Here is a 16,742-nt window from a genome sequence, read left to right as displayed (position 1 = left end):
CCCCCGCCTCCCCGCCCGCAGCGCCCGGGCGCCTGGCTGCCCGCTCTGCGGACCGAACCTCCGGGCCGGAAGCGGCCGGGGGACCCCGCAGGGTCGGTGCGCTCCCACAGCGAGCCCCGGGCGCACGCCTTTCGCCCGTTGTTCAGATGAGGACGCTGGGGACGAGGGTCCTTTCCCGGGGCCACCCATGGGTTGCAGCTGCTCGGCCGCCTCCTCCTGGGGTGGGTGGTCCCCAAGCCCTGTCTCACTTCCCAGCCTCCCTCCTCCTCTCGAGCCGGGCGTCCAAGCGGGCATCCCCCCTCGTGGGTGGCGGGAGAAGGCACTGCAAGTCTCCGAGGGCCCCAAGAGGGGAAGGGACCTCCACCTTCCCCGCCGAGAACCACGTGTTGGCAGTGGAAGGAGGGCGACCTCCCTGTCCCAGGGTGGCCTGGCGTTCGCCCATCCGTCTCCCCGTCCTGCCTCTTGGGACTCTTGTCCCGCAGTGTCCGCAGTCACTGGAGAGTAATGGCCGCCCGAAAGGCCCCCAGAGACCCGCACTGCCCTTGCGGGGGTGGGGTGGGGTGGGGGAGGTGGGTCACTTTTAGGCCACCTTCCCCCTCCAACCCCAACGCGGCTCCCTGAGGATGGATGAGGCACGGATACTTTGCAATGTGGACGGAGAGTGCAGGCAAACGGAAAGCCACGGTGGGACCCGGGGAAGACTCTGCCCCTCTCGGGCCTCAGTTTCCCCTTCCTCTATTTATAAAATGAGAGAATTGGACCAAGGCCCCCCTCCCTCCCCTTCAGCCCTGACATCATGGTTGGGAAAGGGAAGTTTTCCTGCCCGTCCTCGCCACACTCCAGCAAGAGGAGGGACAGACTGGCTGGCCGTGCGGAATGGGGGGTGTGGGGGGGTCCACCCTGCTGCCCACACTCTCCCTTGCTCTTTCCCAAGTTCTCCCCCCCCCCCCCCAGCTCGGCCCTGAGCGCCCTCTGGTGTCATCTCTCCCACCTTCCAGGCATTTACCAGTGTTTCCGTAGGGCGTTTTGTAAGATAAAGAAACTATAATAATATTAATGAAAAGTATAAAATGTATAGAGTTTTCAAGAAACTGTGTTCTACTTCCAGAAAATGGTCACTTTAACTTTGTAAATATTTACCTAAAATGATATTTACAAAACTGTGGTATATATTATTTGATTGTATATGTATAACTGTAAATACATTTGTACCTCTCTTGTATTCTAAAATAAAAATTACTTGGAGCATTTATCACTTAGCATCTGAATGGGCTGACGCTTTTGTCTACATGAAGAGGAAATATGGAAAGTGCCTGGAAATCTTCCTGTCGCAAATGGGGTGTCAGCTCCCAAAGAGATGGTCACAATGCAAAGCAACTGCCTCCAGATTGTACGACACCTCAGAAGGGGCTGGGCTGACTCCTACTCTCCAGCTGACTCAAATATAGGGTCCCATTTAGTCACTTCCCCAAAATTTTTACTTAACCTTTCTCCCCCCCCCCCCCCCATTTTCATGGACAACTTGAAAGAATTCAAGCAGCCAGTGGGGGTGGGGGTAGGGCAAGATGGGCACCAAGTGCCCTCCCAATGCATAGAATCCCCAACGCTCAGACACCCACTCCAGACTTCCTTGAGGAGGACCCAGGAGCAGAGGGGCCATCGATGCAGGGCCAGGCCCTGGCTCCACCCTCCAGGGGGAGGTGTGACACCGGGCAGTGTGAGTTCACACCTGTGTTCCAGTGCACGCCAGCCAGGAGGGTGTCACCCTTTCAGGCTACCGGCATCCTCCTCTAGCCGTACGCGTGCGCACATATACACACACAGCTGTAGACGCTGAATGCACACTTGCTCACACAGGCCACACACCCCTTTGGAGTTTCAGGTGTGTACGCCCAAAGATCCCCATACTTTGGGGGACTGCACCCTAGCAGGTGGAGGCATGGGCAGAAATGTACATTTAATGTGTTCATTTGCATATCCCATCTGGGGTTTCCTTCCAGGGGGGCCGGTGGGGGAAGCCATCCTTGGTTCTCCTGCTCCCGCTCCCATCACAAACCTTGCCTTTGCTTTGATGCCTCACCACTAGGTTTCTGATGCCTCTGGTGGCCCCTGGCATTACCATCCTCCCACTGCAGCCCCCACCCAGGCGTCTCACCAAAGCTATCTGTCCCGAAACCATTCCCTCGGGATGCAGATGGGTGAGGTAGCATTCGGCACTCTCCTGGCCCCGCTACAGATCACAGGGACCAACAACCCAGGCTCCAGAACCCACCTGGTGGCAGTAGGCTGTAATTGCAGACTAAATGCATCTGCTAAGCCAGCTGCAGAGATTTCCCCCTGCTGGAGGTACAAGGAAGAGCGGGCAGGAGTCTGGTCATGAAAAATCTGCTATACTCACAATCCCCTAGAATCTGGAGGCAGGGCACAGCACGCAGGGCCACCCTGGGAAGAAGTGGGGTCAATTAGGAGGCGGAGGAGCAAGGAGAACATATGGAAAGAGCCCTCATGAATTCAAGTAGCATCTATAAAAGAGACCCCAGAGCCGTGGTCGGCAAACTGCGGCTCGCAAGCCACATGCGGCTCTTTGGCCCCTTGAGTGTGGCTCTTCCACAAAATACCACGGCCTGGGCGAGTCTATGTTGAAGAAGTGGCGTTAGAAGAAGTTGAAGTTTAAAAAATTTGGCTCTCAAAAGAAATTTCAATCGTCGTCCTGTTGATATGTGGCTCTGTTGACTAATGAGTTTGCCGACCACTGCCCCAGAGCACCCCTCACTCCTTAAGCCCAGTGAGGACACAGTGAAAAGACAGCTATCTATGAACCAGGAAGTGAACTCTCACCAGACACCAATCTGCCAATGTCTTGATCTTGGACTTCTCAAACTCCCAAACTGTCAGAAGTAAATTTCTGTTGTTTATAAGCCACTCAGCCTAGGGTATTTTGTTATAGCTCCAAAACAGACTAAACAGTATCCATCATTCATTCCATCGTGACAGGCTCTGTAAATGCGAGTGCTGTGAGAATGGGAGGGATTAAGGTTATGTCTATCCCACCGAGGATGAAACTGAGTAATGTGAAGAGGATACCTCTTCCTTGGTCAACTGGAACTCCCAGGCCTACCTCCCTAGCGGGTTCAAAGGACACTACCGCCCTCTTATGGCCGAGGCTGGACTCAACAGATGCACCTTTCTCACACTTGGGAGTCATGAGCTTTGCTTAGGACCTAAGCCTTAGGTGAAAGAGATGCTGTCTTTTTGGAGATTTAGCAAACAATTAGTCTATGGGTCTTCAGGAGGCAGCAAGCCTGATTTCGTGAACACAGTGTACAGGACTGATGCAACTTATTTCATTCAATCCCTTTAGGGTCCATGTGCATGAAGAATGATCATCTCCAGTTCCCTGAGGTTTGTTGTGAATGCTATAAACCACGCAGGGCAAGGGTGAGGGGAAGGGTAGGGGGAGAGAAGGGAGGGGGAAATGCTCCTGTTAAACAGGACGTGAAGATAGAGCCACACGTACATCTATCCCTCCACCACTGAATCCTTAGAACACAGAGAGCACTCCATTCAAGTTTGAGGAAAGATAAGCGAAGATCTTTGTATTATGTGCCCACTTGCCTACCAGATGTACCTGCCTTGCAAGGTTTGAATGTTTTCTCAGACAGTTTCTTGCTTTTACAAAAGAAGTGTTAAGAGTAAGTCAGCGCCTTCAAAAGTCGCTATGAAAGAACCGAAGCAGCACCTAGAGCACCGTGTGTGGGTGCAGATGATGGTGGGTGCTGAGCCAGCCCCATGGGGCGGCTGTGACGTGGAATACTGGCGGCACTAGGAGCAGCAAGAAAGGGGGTCTTCTTTCCGTCCAAAGAGTGTTTTCCTCCTGCGCTCATTCACACAATGAGCTGGAAGGAAACTCGGAGGGCCATTTCTCATTTACCTCTGACCCTGGTAAACCATACATTGGACGATGACTGCGAGGCAGTTTTGGTAAAAAAAAAACCCAACACCATGCATGAGATTTTATTACCCGGGTGCAGACTTCCCGTAGTAAAAATGGCGACGCTGCTCCCTCCTTCCCTTAATGGGAGCCTAAGTGTTGCCAATAGTGATCATGGCCGCCAGACCACGAGTTCCCATTGGCTGCTGCTCTGAGGCCCCGCCCCTCCGAGCGTTGGCCGGGAATCGCGGAGCGGGATCTCGCGGCTCTCGGCCGGGCCGCGCCTGCGCAATTCATTGGCGCCAAGATGGCGATGGAGATGAGGCTCCCTGTCGCTCGCAAGCCTCTTAGCGAGAGTCTGGGCCGCGAGACTAAGAAACACCTGGTGGTGCCGGGGGACACCATCACCACGGACACGGGCTTCATGCGGTGCGTGGGGACCTGGGGGCTCGGGGCCACGAAGGGCGGTCGCAGGGCTCTGCACGTGGCCCGCTGGCCGAAACCTGGGCCTCTGTCCGCGGTGATAAAGCGGGACCCAGAGCACATTTCAGGAGCGTCCCTGCTTTACAAGGCCTCGGGCTTCTGCTCCCTACGTCTTGTGTGTCCCCGTGTGCGTTTGTCTCAGACCCTTGAAGCCCTTCTCTCCCGTCCTCTGCTGGCCGTGGTTCTTGGTTCCTCTGCCTGAGGCCCGATTTTCTGAGCCTTCCTGGTTGGAGACCTGGAAAACGGGGGGAGGGGGAGGAGCAGGGACCTCTTAGTGGGATCAGTGGGTTCCTCATTTGGCCTCCTCCTCCTCCTGCGTCATCTCCTAGCCAGGGCACAGTTTTGGAATCAGTAATTGTTTGGGCCGAGGGCAAACAAATGTATTGTCGTACAGGCACCCAAGTGTACACCTTCGAATCTGCGCCCAGCACAATCTGTTGTAGTTAAGAGGGCAGGCCCTGGAGTCAGACAGTGTGGGTTCCAGTCCTGCCATCACATGAATTGTACTTCCTCTCCAAAGTCAGTTTCCTCATCTGGAAAATAGTGATGATAACAGTAACTATTTGATAGGGTAACGAGGATTAAATAAGATCATTATGTAAAGAAGCAAGACCCACCATTATATCACCATCATAGATAAACATTAGTGGTATTTCATCTTTTTTCCTAGGGAGGAGAACTCCACATGTACATATAAGAAGGGTACAGCATTTACAGAATTGCCCATTCACCTTTTAGTTTGAGCTTATTGGATCCTGAGAAATCTGGTGGCGTTTATAGTCTAACGGGGAGAGACAGATGATAAAGAATGAGCACAACAAACAAGTTCTTCAGGATGTTTGGTGGTGAATCCAGTGGGGAAAAATTAAAAGTTGAGCAGACTAAGTGGAATGTGGTTGGGAATATGGTGAGGGTGGTAGCAGAGGGGTAGGTGACTATTTTAAATGGGGCAGTCAGCGTAGGCCCGATGGAAAAAGTGACATTTGTGTAGACCTGCGTGAGATGAGGGGGATGTCCATGTAGCTCTGTAGAGTAGGAGTGTGCTAGGCCAGTGGTCGGCAAACTGCGGCTCTCGAGCCACATGCGGCTCTTTGGCCCCTGGAGTGTGGCTCTTCCACAAAATACCACGGCCTGGGCGAGTCTATTTTGAAGAAGTGGCATTAGAAGAAGTTTAAGTTTAAAAAATTTGGCTCTCAAAAGATATTTCAATCGTAGTACTGTTGATATTTGGCTCTGTTGACTAATGAGTTTGCTGACCACTGTCAGCTAGGCAGAGAGAGCAATTGCACAAAAGCCAGGCTCAGAGGGAGGAGGAGCCTGTTGGAGGAATACACTGTTCTTTTTTTTTTTAAAATATATTTTATTGATTTTCCACAGAGAGGAAGGGAGAGGGACACAGAGCTAGAAACATCCATGAGAGAGAAACATCGATCAGCTGCCTCCTGCACACCCCCCACTGGGGATGTGCCCGCAACCAAGGCACATGCCCTTGACCGGAATAGAACCTGGGACCCCTCAGTTTGCAGGCCGACCCTCTGTCCACTGAGCCAAACCGGTTTCGGCAGGAATACACTGTTCTTGACGGGGAGAGCGCATCTCAAGAGTTACCCTGGTATCTTTTGTGTCTTCCTCTTGCAACAGGGGCCATGGGACTTACATGGGTGAAGAGAAACTTATTGCATCTGTGGCTGGTTCTGTGGAAAGAGTCAACAAGTTGATCTGTGTGAAAGCTTTGAAAACCAGGTGAGAACAAAAGGTGTGTATTCTCTTTCTTGTGGCGTCCACCTTGCACAACCAGGCCTTTTCTGCCACGCCATACCTCCCACCCCACCCGCCTGCCCTATCATTCTGTGGGTCTGCGATTTGGAACATGTATAGGTGGCTAGGAAAGTGTGGGCTTCAAAGATTTCCCCACATTACGTGGCCTTTCCAAACCTTTGTTACCGCCTCTGTAAAAGGAGGATAATATCACAACCTAGTTCCTATGGTTTTTTTTGGGTGTGTTTCTTTTTAATGTATTTTTATTGATTTCAGAGAGGAAGGGAAAGGGGGGGAGAGAGAGAGAGAGACATCAGGGATGAGAGAATCTTTGATCAGCTGCCTCCGGCACGCCCCTTACTGGGATCCAGCCTGCAACTCAGGCATGTGCTCTTGACTGGAATTGAACCCGGGACCCTTCAGTCCACAGGCTGACGCTCTATCCACTGAGCCAAACCAGCTAGGGTGCTCCTACGGTTTTTATTAGAATTCATTGAAAAGGTGCATGTAAAGTCCTTAGCACAGGGCGCAGTATAGGCTAGCCCCAGAAAGGAGACCACTGGGGTTGGAACAGTGAGCAAGGGAGAGTAGAAGCTGAGCCGGTGGTCGGCCTGCCCTGCCGCCCTGATAAGCATTTTGACTTCCACTTGTGTGATCCAGGAAGCCCCTGGAGGGGGTGGAGCAGAAGAGGGACCTGATCTGACTTCTGTTTGGATGAAATCACTCTGGCTGCTGTGGGACAGGGACAGGCTTACAGAGACAGATTAGGGGACTTACCGGCTGAAGTGATGGTGGCTTGGACTAAGGTGGTAGCAGTAGAAGTGGAGAGTGATTAATTCTGCATATATTTTGTGTCCTGGGTGTTTTTTGTTTTTTTTTATTCTTTTTTTTCTTTTTATGTCCTGGGTGTTTTTATCATGAAAGGGTATTGGATATTTTATTTTTCAAGTTTGTTTTTTTTAATATGAGACCATGTCTGTGAGTAAAGATAGTTTTACTTCTTCCTTTCCAAGTGGGATGCCTTTTATTTTCTGTGTATATTTTGAAGGTAGAGCCAGGATTTGCTGGACTTGTCCTAGAGTGCGCTCGTGAGAGAGAGAGAGACAGAGACAGAGAGACAGAGACTGATAATGAGATTCCTATCTTTCAAGAATCCCTCTAAGATTCTGAGGTTTTTGGCTTGAGCAACTGGAAGATGGAGTTGTCCTTTACTGAGATGGTGACCACTGGGAGAGGATCAGTTTGTGATGGAGGAGGGGGCTGCTGGGAAGCTTTGTTTTAGGTTTGTTACATTTGAAAATGCCTATTAGTCATGCCTATCCGAGATGTTGGTAGCCAGCAGTTGCCTGGAGTCTGGAATTCAAGGGGAATGGTACAGCCTCGTGCCTTTAGGTTGGATGAGCTCACAAAGAGGTGAGTGTGGGTTTGAAAAGAGAAGAGGCCCAAGGACTGAGCCTTCAGCATGTCACTGGAATTGGGGTGAAGAGCTAGCAAAGGGCCTGGGAGGAGCAGCCAGTGGGTACAGGAGACAGTGGTAGACTGATTTGGGTGGTGTGCGGTCTCTCTCTCCTTTCTCCTCTCTTGGCTAATGCAGAACCCGCCTGTGTTCTGTAGCCCACCAGAAAATATTCCATGTTTATCATTGTCGTGTAGTTAACAAAATAGAGGTTCAGGCTTCATGAACTGCTGAGGTAAATGGTTTGCTTAAGAATAGTTAACAAAGACTGTGTACTCGTAGGAGTGTTTGAAGTGATCAGTGCCTGAGGATAAGTCCCAGCAGCATAGTTGTTTGAAGTCACTAAATGTGGTACCTACTCAAGGCCCTCATCCTGTTTAACTGAAATCTCAAATAGCGCTTGGTTTTGTATTAAAGTCTTTTTACTGATGGATCACCATTTGTTTTATCTTTCAGATACAATGGTGAAGTAGGTGACATCGTAGTGGGGAGGATCACAGAGGTAAAGTCGATGTCATCTTGGTCTTTGCATAGTAAAAGCAAGCTGGTAACTTAATGAATGGGATAGGCATTCTGTGTGTAGTTACGTGAACAAAGCAGTCACTGCATTTGGCTCTTGCTTGTGACCTGGGATGTAAACAGTTGGCTTGTTATTTTGGGGATTATTGGTCACTCATGTTGTGAGGTCTTGGCCCTGGAGTATGTGTCCAGGTGTGGAATTTCTTTGTTTCTAGGTTCAACAGAAGAGGTGGAAGGTGGAGACGAATTCCAGGCTGGATTCTGTCTTGCTTCTGTCATCCATGAACCTTCCAGGAGGAGAGCTGGTGAGGGGCTGCGGCTGGGACTGTGTAGTTTGCTGCCGAGGGCTCTGGGTCTTTTGCTCCACCAGAGAACTCTGCTTTCCATCGAGGTTGCCCGCTTACTCCTGTTTGTCTGTGGGACGTTTGCTGCCCGATGTACATGTAGGCTTTCACTTGGTCCAGGCCTCCCCACGTAGGCAGCAGTTGGGGTGTAGTAAGATCTGGAGTGTCCATGGGGAGGAACCCCCAAAAGGGAGTTGGAAAAAGAAGCTCTCAGAGGCTCGGTGCTAACAGTTTTCCTTCTGGCTTCATCAGCTTTGCACAGAAGTGTTCCTTGGAAAGTGTGTTTTGCATTTAGATTCGATTCCAGGAATTGAGTGGCATTGGGTTACTCCAGGCAGCTGCAGCCTTTTGTAAAAGGCCATGGTTTCCCTTTACCTTCTCCCTGTGCGAGGTTCTGTGGAGAATGCCGGACAAAGGAGGCATGACTGCGTTCCTGAAAGCTTACAGACTAGCAGGGGTGTGAGATAACATCCAAATACCCGGCAGTCGAAGAACAAACAAGTGTGGGATTGTACAGAAAGAGGATTAATTTCAGTGAAAGAAACTCACAGGAAAGGTGGGCACTAGAGTTGGTCCTTGAAGGATGGATAGAATTTCAAGGATGAACTCGGCATATCTGAGAGGAAGGGGAATGTGTGAGCAAAGACACAGTCAGGCTGGAGGCGGTCTGGTCCTGCTGGAGCGGGCAGGGCTGCCCCGGAAGGTGATTGGGAAAGTAGGCTGGGCTATCTTCGGAGGGTTCTGAACATCATGTCCGGAGCTTGAATACTTTCCAGAGGCGGGAGAAGGAGAAGAGCTGTGGGAAGGTTGTAAGTGGTTGTCGCTCTCATCTCCTTGAGGGGCACAGGTTACCTACACTAGTGTTTGGGAACTGTGACTGCATGCAGAGATCTCGAAGTGAATGAGAAAAAGGAAGCAGAGAGGCCTTTCTGTGGGAGCTGACTTAAGTAACGTCATGCCTTTGTGTGTTTCAGAGGAGAAGATCTGCAGAAGATGAGCTGGCCATGAGAGGTTTCTTGCAGGAAGGGGACCTTATCAGTGTATCCTGCACCGTGCACTCCAGCCTCCGTGCTTATGTGGCGCTGGGAAGTGGGGCTTAAACTGTCTGTCTCCCACAGCAGAAACATCCGGGTGCCAGATCCAGTGCAGGGGCTCTGCTCAGCCCTTCTCCAGGTCCTTAACGCAGGCTGACTCTCCAGCTCTTGTTCACCTCTGGGCTGCTAAGTCATGTCTTTGGGTCTTGTAACTAATGGTGGCCCGTGCTTTAAGCTAGACTCAGATTTTCTTAATGACATTAACTTTTACCCCACGGAGTAGGAAAGGTGGTGTTCATATCAAGATATTCATGACAAGTAAGAGGGAGAGGTTAGGTCATGGTCATGTCCTTCCGGTCCAAGACTGCCCAGCAGGACTGTTGGGGTGGGAGGAAAGGATGGAGAGGGGGCCAGGGACAGAGGGGATGCAGATGGCATGAAAAACGTTTGTTCCTTCATCACCTGGCCAGGCTGAGGTGCAGGCAGTGTTCTCTGACGGAGCTGTTTCCCTGCACACGAGGAGTCTGAAATACGGAAAAGTAAGTTGGGCTCTTGCTGTTCCTCTTTGCTGACTGAGACTTCAGATCCATTTCTGAATCCTCGGAGCTCTCTGGAATTCTGACCTAAAGAACCCCAGAAGTTAGGGCCCCAGACTGGCATCCCACTAATGATTGCCTCACACAGTCATGGGCCAGTAGTGTTGTGGTGGAGGACAACTTTTACCTTTTTTTTACTGATGGGATTGTTCTGGCAGGAGCCCTATGACCGAGGACCCTGAGGCCCTGCTGTCTGCTCCCTCCCAGTGGTGCTGCACTGGGGCCAGGGCTGAGAGGCAGTCGTGGAACAAAGGGAAGTCTCGGACTGCTGAAACAGGACAGTCTAACTCAGACAAACGTCTAATCAATAAAATGGATATTATCTCTAGGAACGATTGTTCACTTGAGCTTCTAAATGAAGTTTTACTGCTTTTCTCTGAGGTTACATTATTGAGGCTATTTTTTAAAATGACAGCTTACTTCCCAAAACAAATTATGACTTGTTAGTGTCTTGGCTTTATCTGAAGGAACCTTTTCATTTCCTTCCCTTAATGGAGTGGCTCCAGCCAACCACGCTCATGTCCTTGAAGTAGGAGGTGAAACGGTTACCCTGCATGCGCTGACCTTTGGGCCTGGGTGCTGCGGAGCCTCCCTCAGCGGGTGTGGGATCTGGGCCGTCCTGTCAGAACCAGGGGTGGATGTGCACCCTTGGTCGGTCCCTAGCCCAGTGGTGCACATCTTGTTGGCAAGACAGGTGGTTGGGGTCAAGGTGCAGCAGAACAGTGCTCCTTGGCCTTCAAGAGGCTCGAGCCAGGTCCTCATTGGCTCCAGCTTCTCTAGCAGTCAGCGCGCCAGCCCTGGCTTAGAATGTGGTGATTGCAAAGGAAAATGGTAGAGAAGGATATTGAAAGTCACCTCCTCTTGGGATATGTCAACAGCCTATGCACTTTTAAAGACCCAATATCATGTGTTCTCTGTGAATAATTACTGTGGATGTGCAGATGGTGACCAGCAGTTACTAACAAGAAGGACTGATTCCACTATAACTAGGACATACATTCTGCAATCTACTTTTCCTTCACCTCACTGACGATCCCACAGTGACTTAACGTGTGTTGTATTTCTCTAGCTAGGTCAGGGTGTTCTGGTCCAGGTTTCCCCCTCCCTGGTGAAGCGGCAGAAGACTCACTTCCATGACTTGCCTTGTGGTGCCTCCGTGATTCTGGGTAACAATGGCTTCATCTGGATCTACCCTACACCTGAGCACAAAGAAGAGGACGCAGGGGGCTTTGTTGCAAACCTGGAGGTGCGTAAACACCTCGTAGCTGTCGGGATGGAGTGGTACTCAGTCCCCCTTCTGCTTCTGCGGGGTGTGGGGCTTGCTGTTTTTAACTATATTATTGCTGTAGTGTGTTAGTTTGAAGTGTTTTGTGAAATTGTGTTGCCCTCTTTCTGAAGAGATGAGGTCAGCAACAGATGGCAAAGTTGTAGGGTAGTAGCTGAAGAGCCACTGACGAAGCCATCCTTTTTTTAAATCCTTGCCTGAGGATATGCTTTAAGAAACAAAAAGATTTTAGGGAGGGGAGGGGGGGCGGAGGAGGGAGAAAGAGAGAGAGAAACATCAATCTGTTTTTCCTGTACTCACACCCTTAGCAGAAATAGAATCAGCAGCCTTTAGGTGTATGGGATGATATGCCAACCACCTGAGCCACACTGGGCAGGGCAAGAAGCCATTTTTGTGAATCCTGCTTGGAGTTAGCCATTTGATTGGTTTGGAGTCCCAGAGTGGTAACTGAGTTATAAATTATAAATGATTTCTGTGGTTTGCTATGACTGTTCACTTATTTTTGTCCTGTTTCTGTTCCCCTCCCCTTCCCCTTTGCATCCCCCGGCAGCCTGTCTCCCTGACTGATCGAGAGGTGATCTCCCGGCTTCGGAACTGTATCGTCTCGCTGGTCACTCAGAGGATGATGCTGTATGATACCAGCATCCTGTATTGCTATGAGGCATCCCTTCCACATCAGGTACTCCTCCCAGGGCTTCCCTTTTCCTCATTGATCTGGGAGCAGGTATTGCATATTTATCCATTTGCTCCAGTGTTTACTCCGTGTCCATCAGGATGAACCGATCGGATGGACAGCCTTAATGAGTGTCTGGGAGCTCTTTCCCCAAGATACTTGTAATAGTCTCAGTGTGTCTAGTGTCAGAATAAGGGTTTGGGGCATGAAGGTTATGACAGCAACCCTCTGGACTTCATCTTGCCCATTCTAATTTCAGCTCTCTGTTTAGTGAGTGCTGGAAACCTATCTTATTCTTGTCAGCTGTAGCCCAGACTCTTCTAGCAGATCATATCCTGTAATACTTAGCCTCTGATAAATGAAACAGAAAGAAAGATAGAAGGCTTATGTTAACCATGCTTGCTTTCTGCATTTGGCCTGATTTGATGGCCTGCTTGTAGTTGGTTTCTTTTCTGAATACTTTTTTCTTTTTCAGATTAAAGACATCTTAAAGCCAGAAATAATGGAAGAAATTGTGATGGAAACGCGTCAGAGACTTTTAGAACAGGAGGGATAAGCAGAAGCATCTGAAGGACAGGACTGTGTACCTGACAGAGCAGTTCTTGAAAGTGAAGAATCTGAGTTGTAGTTCTGTGTGTGGCTCCGAAACTCATCATGGACCTACACTGGGCTGCCTCCAGCCACAGACCTGCTTTCTTCTGTTCGAAGGCCAAACCTGGGAGAGGTGAACTGTGCTGCTTGCCCCTTGGGCTGCCTGCAGATCCTAGCACTTGGGTGGTTTTGGGTCTTTAAAAGTACACAGTGTTCCAAGTGGACTCCCATCCTGGAATAATACAAAGAATCTTTCCTTTTCTACTTAACCATCAATTCACAAAGCACAGTGCCTCAAGAAATTGCCTTTATAGCTTGGCTGGTATGGCTTAGTGGTTGAGCATCGACCCATGAACCAAGAGGTCCCTGGTTCGATTCCTGGTCAGGGCACATGTCCAGGTTGCAGATATGATCCCCAGTAGGGGGCATGCAGGAGGCAGCCAATCGAAGTCTCCCTCTCTCATCAATGTTTCTATCTCCCCCTCTCTCTAAAATCAATAAAGCAAAAACAACAACAAAAATGGCTACTTGACCCCAAATTGTCTGTTTTGGTTTCCATTCCCACCTCTGCAGTACAAGTACAACATTGAAGAATATAGTTGGTAAGGTTAACCCAGCAGTCAGAGAATAAACTTAACCAAGCAGCCTTTTGCTGGGTTGGAATCTTCCCTTCGCATGTTCCTTCTAGTGATAGATTCAAGTGCAGCCACACCAGGCTGCCTTATTCTGTCCTGCCATTGAGGGTGATTTGTAAGAAGTTGAATTACCGATAATAGAATGAATGTTTTGGATGTTCCTCCTATAATTGAAGTAGCAATGCATTAACTTTTTTTAAAAATTTGATTTTTAGAGAGGAAGGGGGAGAGAAATACTAATGTGAGAGAAATGTCAGTCTGTTGCCTCCCACATTTGCCTCTACCTGGGTATGTGTCCTGACTGGGAATGGAACCTGCACCTTTTGGTGTATGGCATCCCCCAGCAGCCTGTCTCCCTTACTGATCGAGAGGTGATCTCCCAGCTTCGGAGATCACCAATTGAGCCACAGGGCAAGACATCTGAAATAATGAAATAATGGAAGAAATTGTGATGGAAACGCGTCAGAGACTGGGCAAGATGCTGAAGTTATTAAGAAATGCAGAATTCCTGTGCATTGGTTTGTCTGATGTCAAAAAAATGGTTTAAAGGCACTGTTTCTGTTCTTTGTAATACTTGAGAACTGAGTACAGTTGAAGGAGGGCATAGCAGATATACATTCTGCCAGAGGCTCTTAACTACTCTACTTGGGTCACCTAATAAAATTTAAACCTAGGATAGTTTCAATGGTAGTAACGTGGAACACTGTTTTTGACAATTTTGAAATACAGTTTGGCTGTTTTTCATTAAGTGATATATATATATAAATATACAGTTTGGCTGTTTTTCATTAAGTGATCTATATATAAAAATATATTGAATATATATATATACACACATTGATTTGTATATATTGAATATATATAGATGTATATATATATATATATATATATATATATATATATATATATATATATTGAATATATATATATATACACAATATATTTTTATTGATTTTCAGAGAGGAAGGGATAGCGGAGAGAGATAGAAACAATAATGAGAGAGAATCATTGATAGGCTGCCTCCTGCACACCCCCTACTGGGGATTGAGCCCACAATCCAGGCAAGTGCCCTGACACGGAATTGAATGGTGACTTCCTGGTTCATAGGTCGACACTCAACCACAGAGCCACATCAGCCAGGCATAAAGGGTATATTTCTCGTTTATAATACTCAATAGACAATTTTAAAAAATCTCATTTGTTCCAAGTGTATCAGTTGTTTTGAGGAGTTTGCAGACAACTGAATATTCTATAGGCTGTTGCAACTTAGATTTGCTTACCTGTCATTTTTGAGAACACAGGCCAGGCTGTATGCCTCTTGAGAGAATGGAATAAAAGATGGGAGCCCGAGTCCCTGGTTTGGTTTGGTTTTAACCAGGGCCATATGTAAGCTTGTTGAAAGTTATCCTTCTCAATGATTTCTCCCAAGCTGCCAACCTATGCTGTTCATTCAGTATCTGCTGAAGGGGTGGTACCTACAGAGTAGAAATAACAGAGGGCTAAAAGCACCTTTTAGTGGTTATTTTCTGCGGCCCCACTAGAGGGCGCCCTTGTAAAGTGTATTCCAGCGGGCGGAAGAAATGGAATAAACTGAGTGGAATAGGATAGATGAATTACACTGGTACTGAAGCCCTTTAGCAATTTGGCGGATCTATTGTCAGGATTTCCTGGGCTCTGGATTCTAGTTTTAAGTCCTCAAAAATATTCTACAGTGTTCTACACAGAGTGAAAAAATATATTGAATCTCTAAAAATATAGACTGGGCTTGGGGCTCACCTAAAATTAGAAAATGGTTAAAGTAGAAAATGGAGATTTGGGATAAGTGTTTAGATTAAGTACAGCTGGCCTCTATACTGACTTTCATAAAGCATAATTTCAATCCTTGTGGAAAACCAAGATCTCATTTGATCCTCCTGATAACCTTGTAAAGTTGGCAGATAGGACTCCACTTAAAAGTGAAGAAAATGATTCAGGGAGTTAAAGTGACTGGATTAAACCCATTAACAACTGAATGAGGAATAGCTTTAAGCTCTAGAGAGGTATCAGCAATCCAGAGAATGGGCTGGACTGATTGTGAAAGGTATGGGTCTAGAAATTTTATTCCAGCATTAGGACATACTTTGGATTGTTACTCATTTTGCTTATTTCCTGTCATTCCTTCCAAGTGTGCTCTTGGAGAACAGGGATGAGCTGTCATCTCCCCTCTACGCCCCTGCATTGTATCCTAGCACCTAGAACAGTGCTTGACACACAGGGGCTCAATAAATGTGTGTCCTGACTGAATTGTTAGTTCAAGAAATGTGTATTAAAAAGACTTACCTGATTGTCCAATTTTAAACTAGAGAATGAAGAATGAAGATGAGCAGGAAATTGTGAAAACATGAATAGAAATAAAAAGAAAGCAAGTCTCCAAAAAGAAAAATTAGGATGGTACTACTCAGGATGAGATAATCATCATATATAATAAAAGGCTAATATGCAAATCAACTGAATGGTGGAATGACTGGTCACTATGACAAGCACTGACCACCAGGTTGCAGACCACACAGGAGCTGCCCCCTGGTGGTCAGTGCACTCCCCCTGTGGGTTCACCAGGCCTCTAGTGCTGTGGTTCTCAACCTTTCTAATGCCGCGACCCTTTAATACAGTTCCTCATGTTGTGGTGACCCCCAACCATAAACTTATTTTCGTTGCTACTTCAGAACTGTAACTTTGCTACTGTTATGAATCGTAATGTAAATATCTGTGTTTTCCGATGGTCTTAGGCAACCCTGCTAGCGGTTCTCAACCTGACCATCGGAAAACGCGGATATTTACATTACAATTCATAACAGTAGCAAAATTACAGTTATGAAGTAGCAACGAAAATAATTTTATGGTTGGGGATCACCACAACATGAGGAACTGTATTAAAGGGTCGCGGCATTAAAAAGGTTGAGAACCACTGCTCTAGTGGGTAAATAAAGGAATATGGGTCTTGAAGTTTTAAGAGTGATCTACAAGCCAGGACCAAGTTTGTCAGCCAGATTGTTTTGTGACAGAGCAAAGATAAACCAATTAACATCTGAGTATAAATTCTAGCTCTGAATCTGTGCACACATTTTCTCTCATGTGCTTCACATTCACTCCCTCCAGGTGACTATTTCTTGAAGCGTAGGTAAAAGCATCATTTCCCAATCCAGTAGAAATATTTCCAAAATACATAACAAGACAATGTATAAGACCTACAATTTGGCTGTGGGTTTCCCCTAATATCAGTGGCAACTTATTAAAAAAATCGGTGTCTAATTAGGCCAACAGTTGTTTGATACTGAATGGTACAGTGGAAAACCATGGGTTTTGGAGCAACATCAACTGGACTCAAATCGTGACTCACATACTAAGCAACTGACCTTGAGTAAGTCACGTTTCTGAAGCTTTTCCCAGCTGTATAACGG

At 47.9% G+C, this 16,742-nt stretch overlaps 1 protein-coding gene across 1 annotated transcript; it reads left to right on the top strand.

Moving 5' to 3' along the window:
• Nucleotides 1-4,233: 4,233 nt before the first annotated feature.
• On the top strand, nucleotides 4,234-15,753 carry EXOSC2 (exosome component 2). Its single transcript, XM_079791239.1, has 9 exons — nucleotides 4,234-4,360; nucleotides 6,056-6,157; nucleotides 8,085-8,130; nucleotides 8,363-8,452; nucleotides 9,466-9,531; nucleotides 9,996-10,064; nucleotides 11,191-11,367; nucleotides 11,957-12,085; nucleotides 12,555-15,753. The coding sequence occupies exons 1-9, from the start codon at nucleotides 4,239-4,241 to the stop codon at nucleotides 12,633-12,635; spliced, it is 882 nt and encodes a 293-aa protein (XP_079647365.1). The 5' UTR covers nucleotides 4,234-4,238; the 3' UTR covers nucleotides 12,636-15,753.
• The last annotated feature ends 989 nt before the right edge of the window (nucleotides 15,754-16,742 follow it).

This window comes from Cnephaeus nilssonii, assembly GCF_951640355.1.
Source record: "Cnephaeus nilssonii genome assembly, chromosome: 14".
In the NCBI taxonomy this organism is placed as follows: Eukaryota; Metazoa; Chordata; class Mammalia; order Chiroptera; family Vespertilionidae; genus Cnephaeus; species Cnephaeus nilssonii.
This window is presented reverse-complemented; position numbering and strand designations above follow the sequence as displayed.

Bases quoted from the DNA above. Each gene is read 5' to 3' on its own strand.
- EXOSC2 (XM_079791239.1), top strand. From the start codon at position 4,239: ATGGCGATGGAGATGAGGCTCCCTGTCGCTCGCAAGCCTCTTAGCGAG. The intron at 4,361-6,055 runs GTGCGTGGGGAC...CTCTTGCAACAG, and splicing joins ACGGACACGGGCTTCATGCG to GGGCCATGGGACTTACATGG. The intron at 11,368-11,956 runs GTGCGTAAACAC...ATCCCCCGGCAG, and splicing joins GCTTTGTTGCAAACCTGGAG to CCTGTCTCCCTGACTGATCG.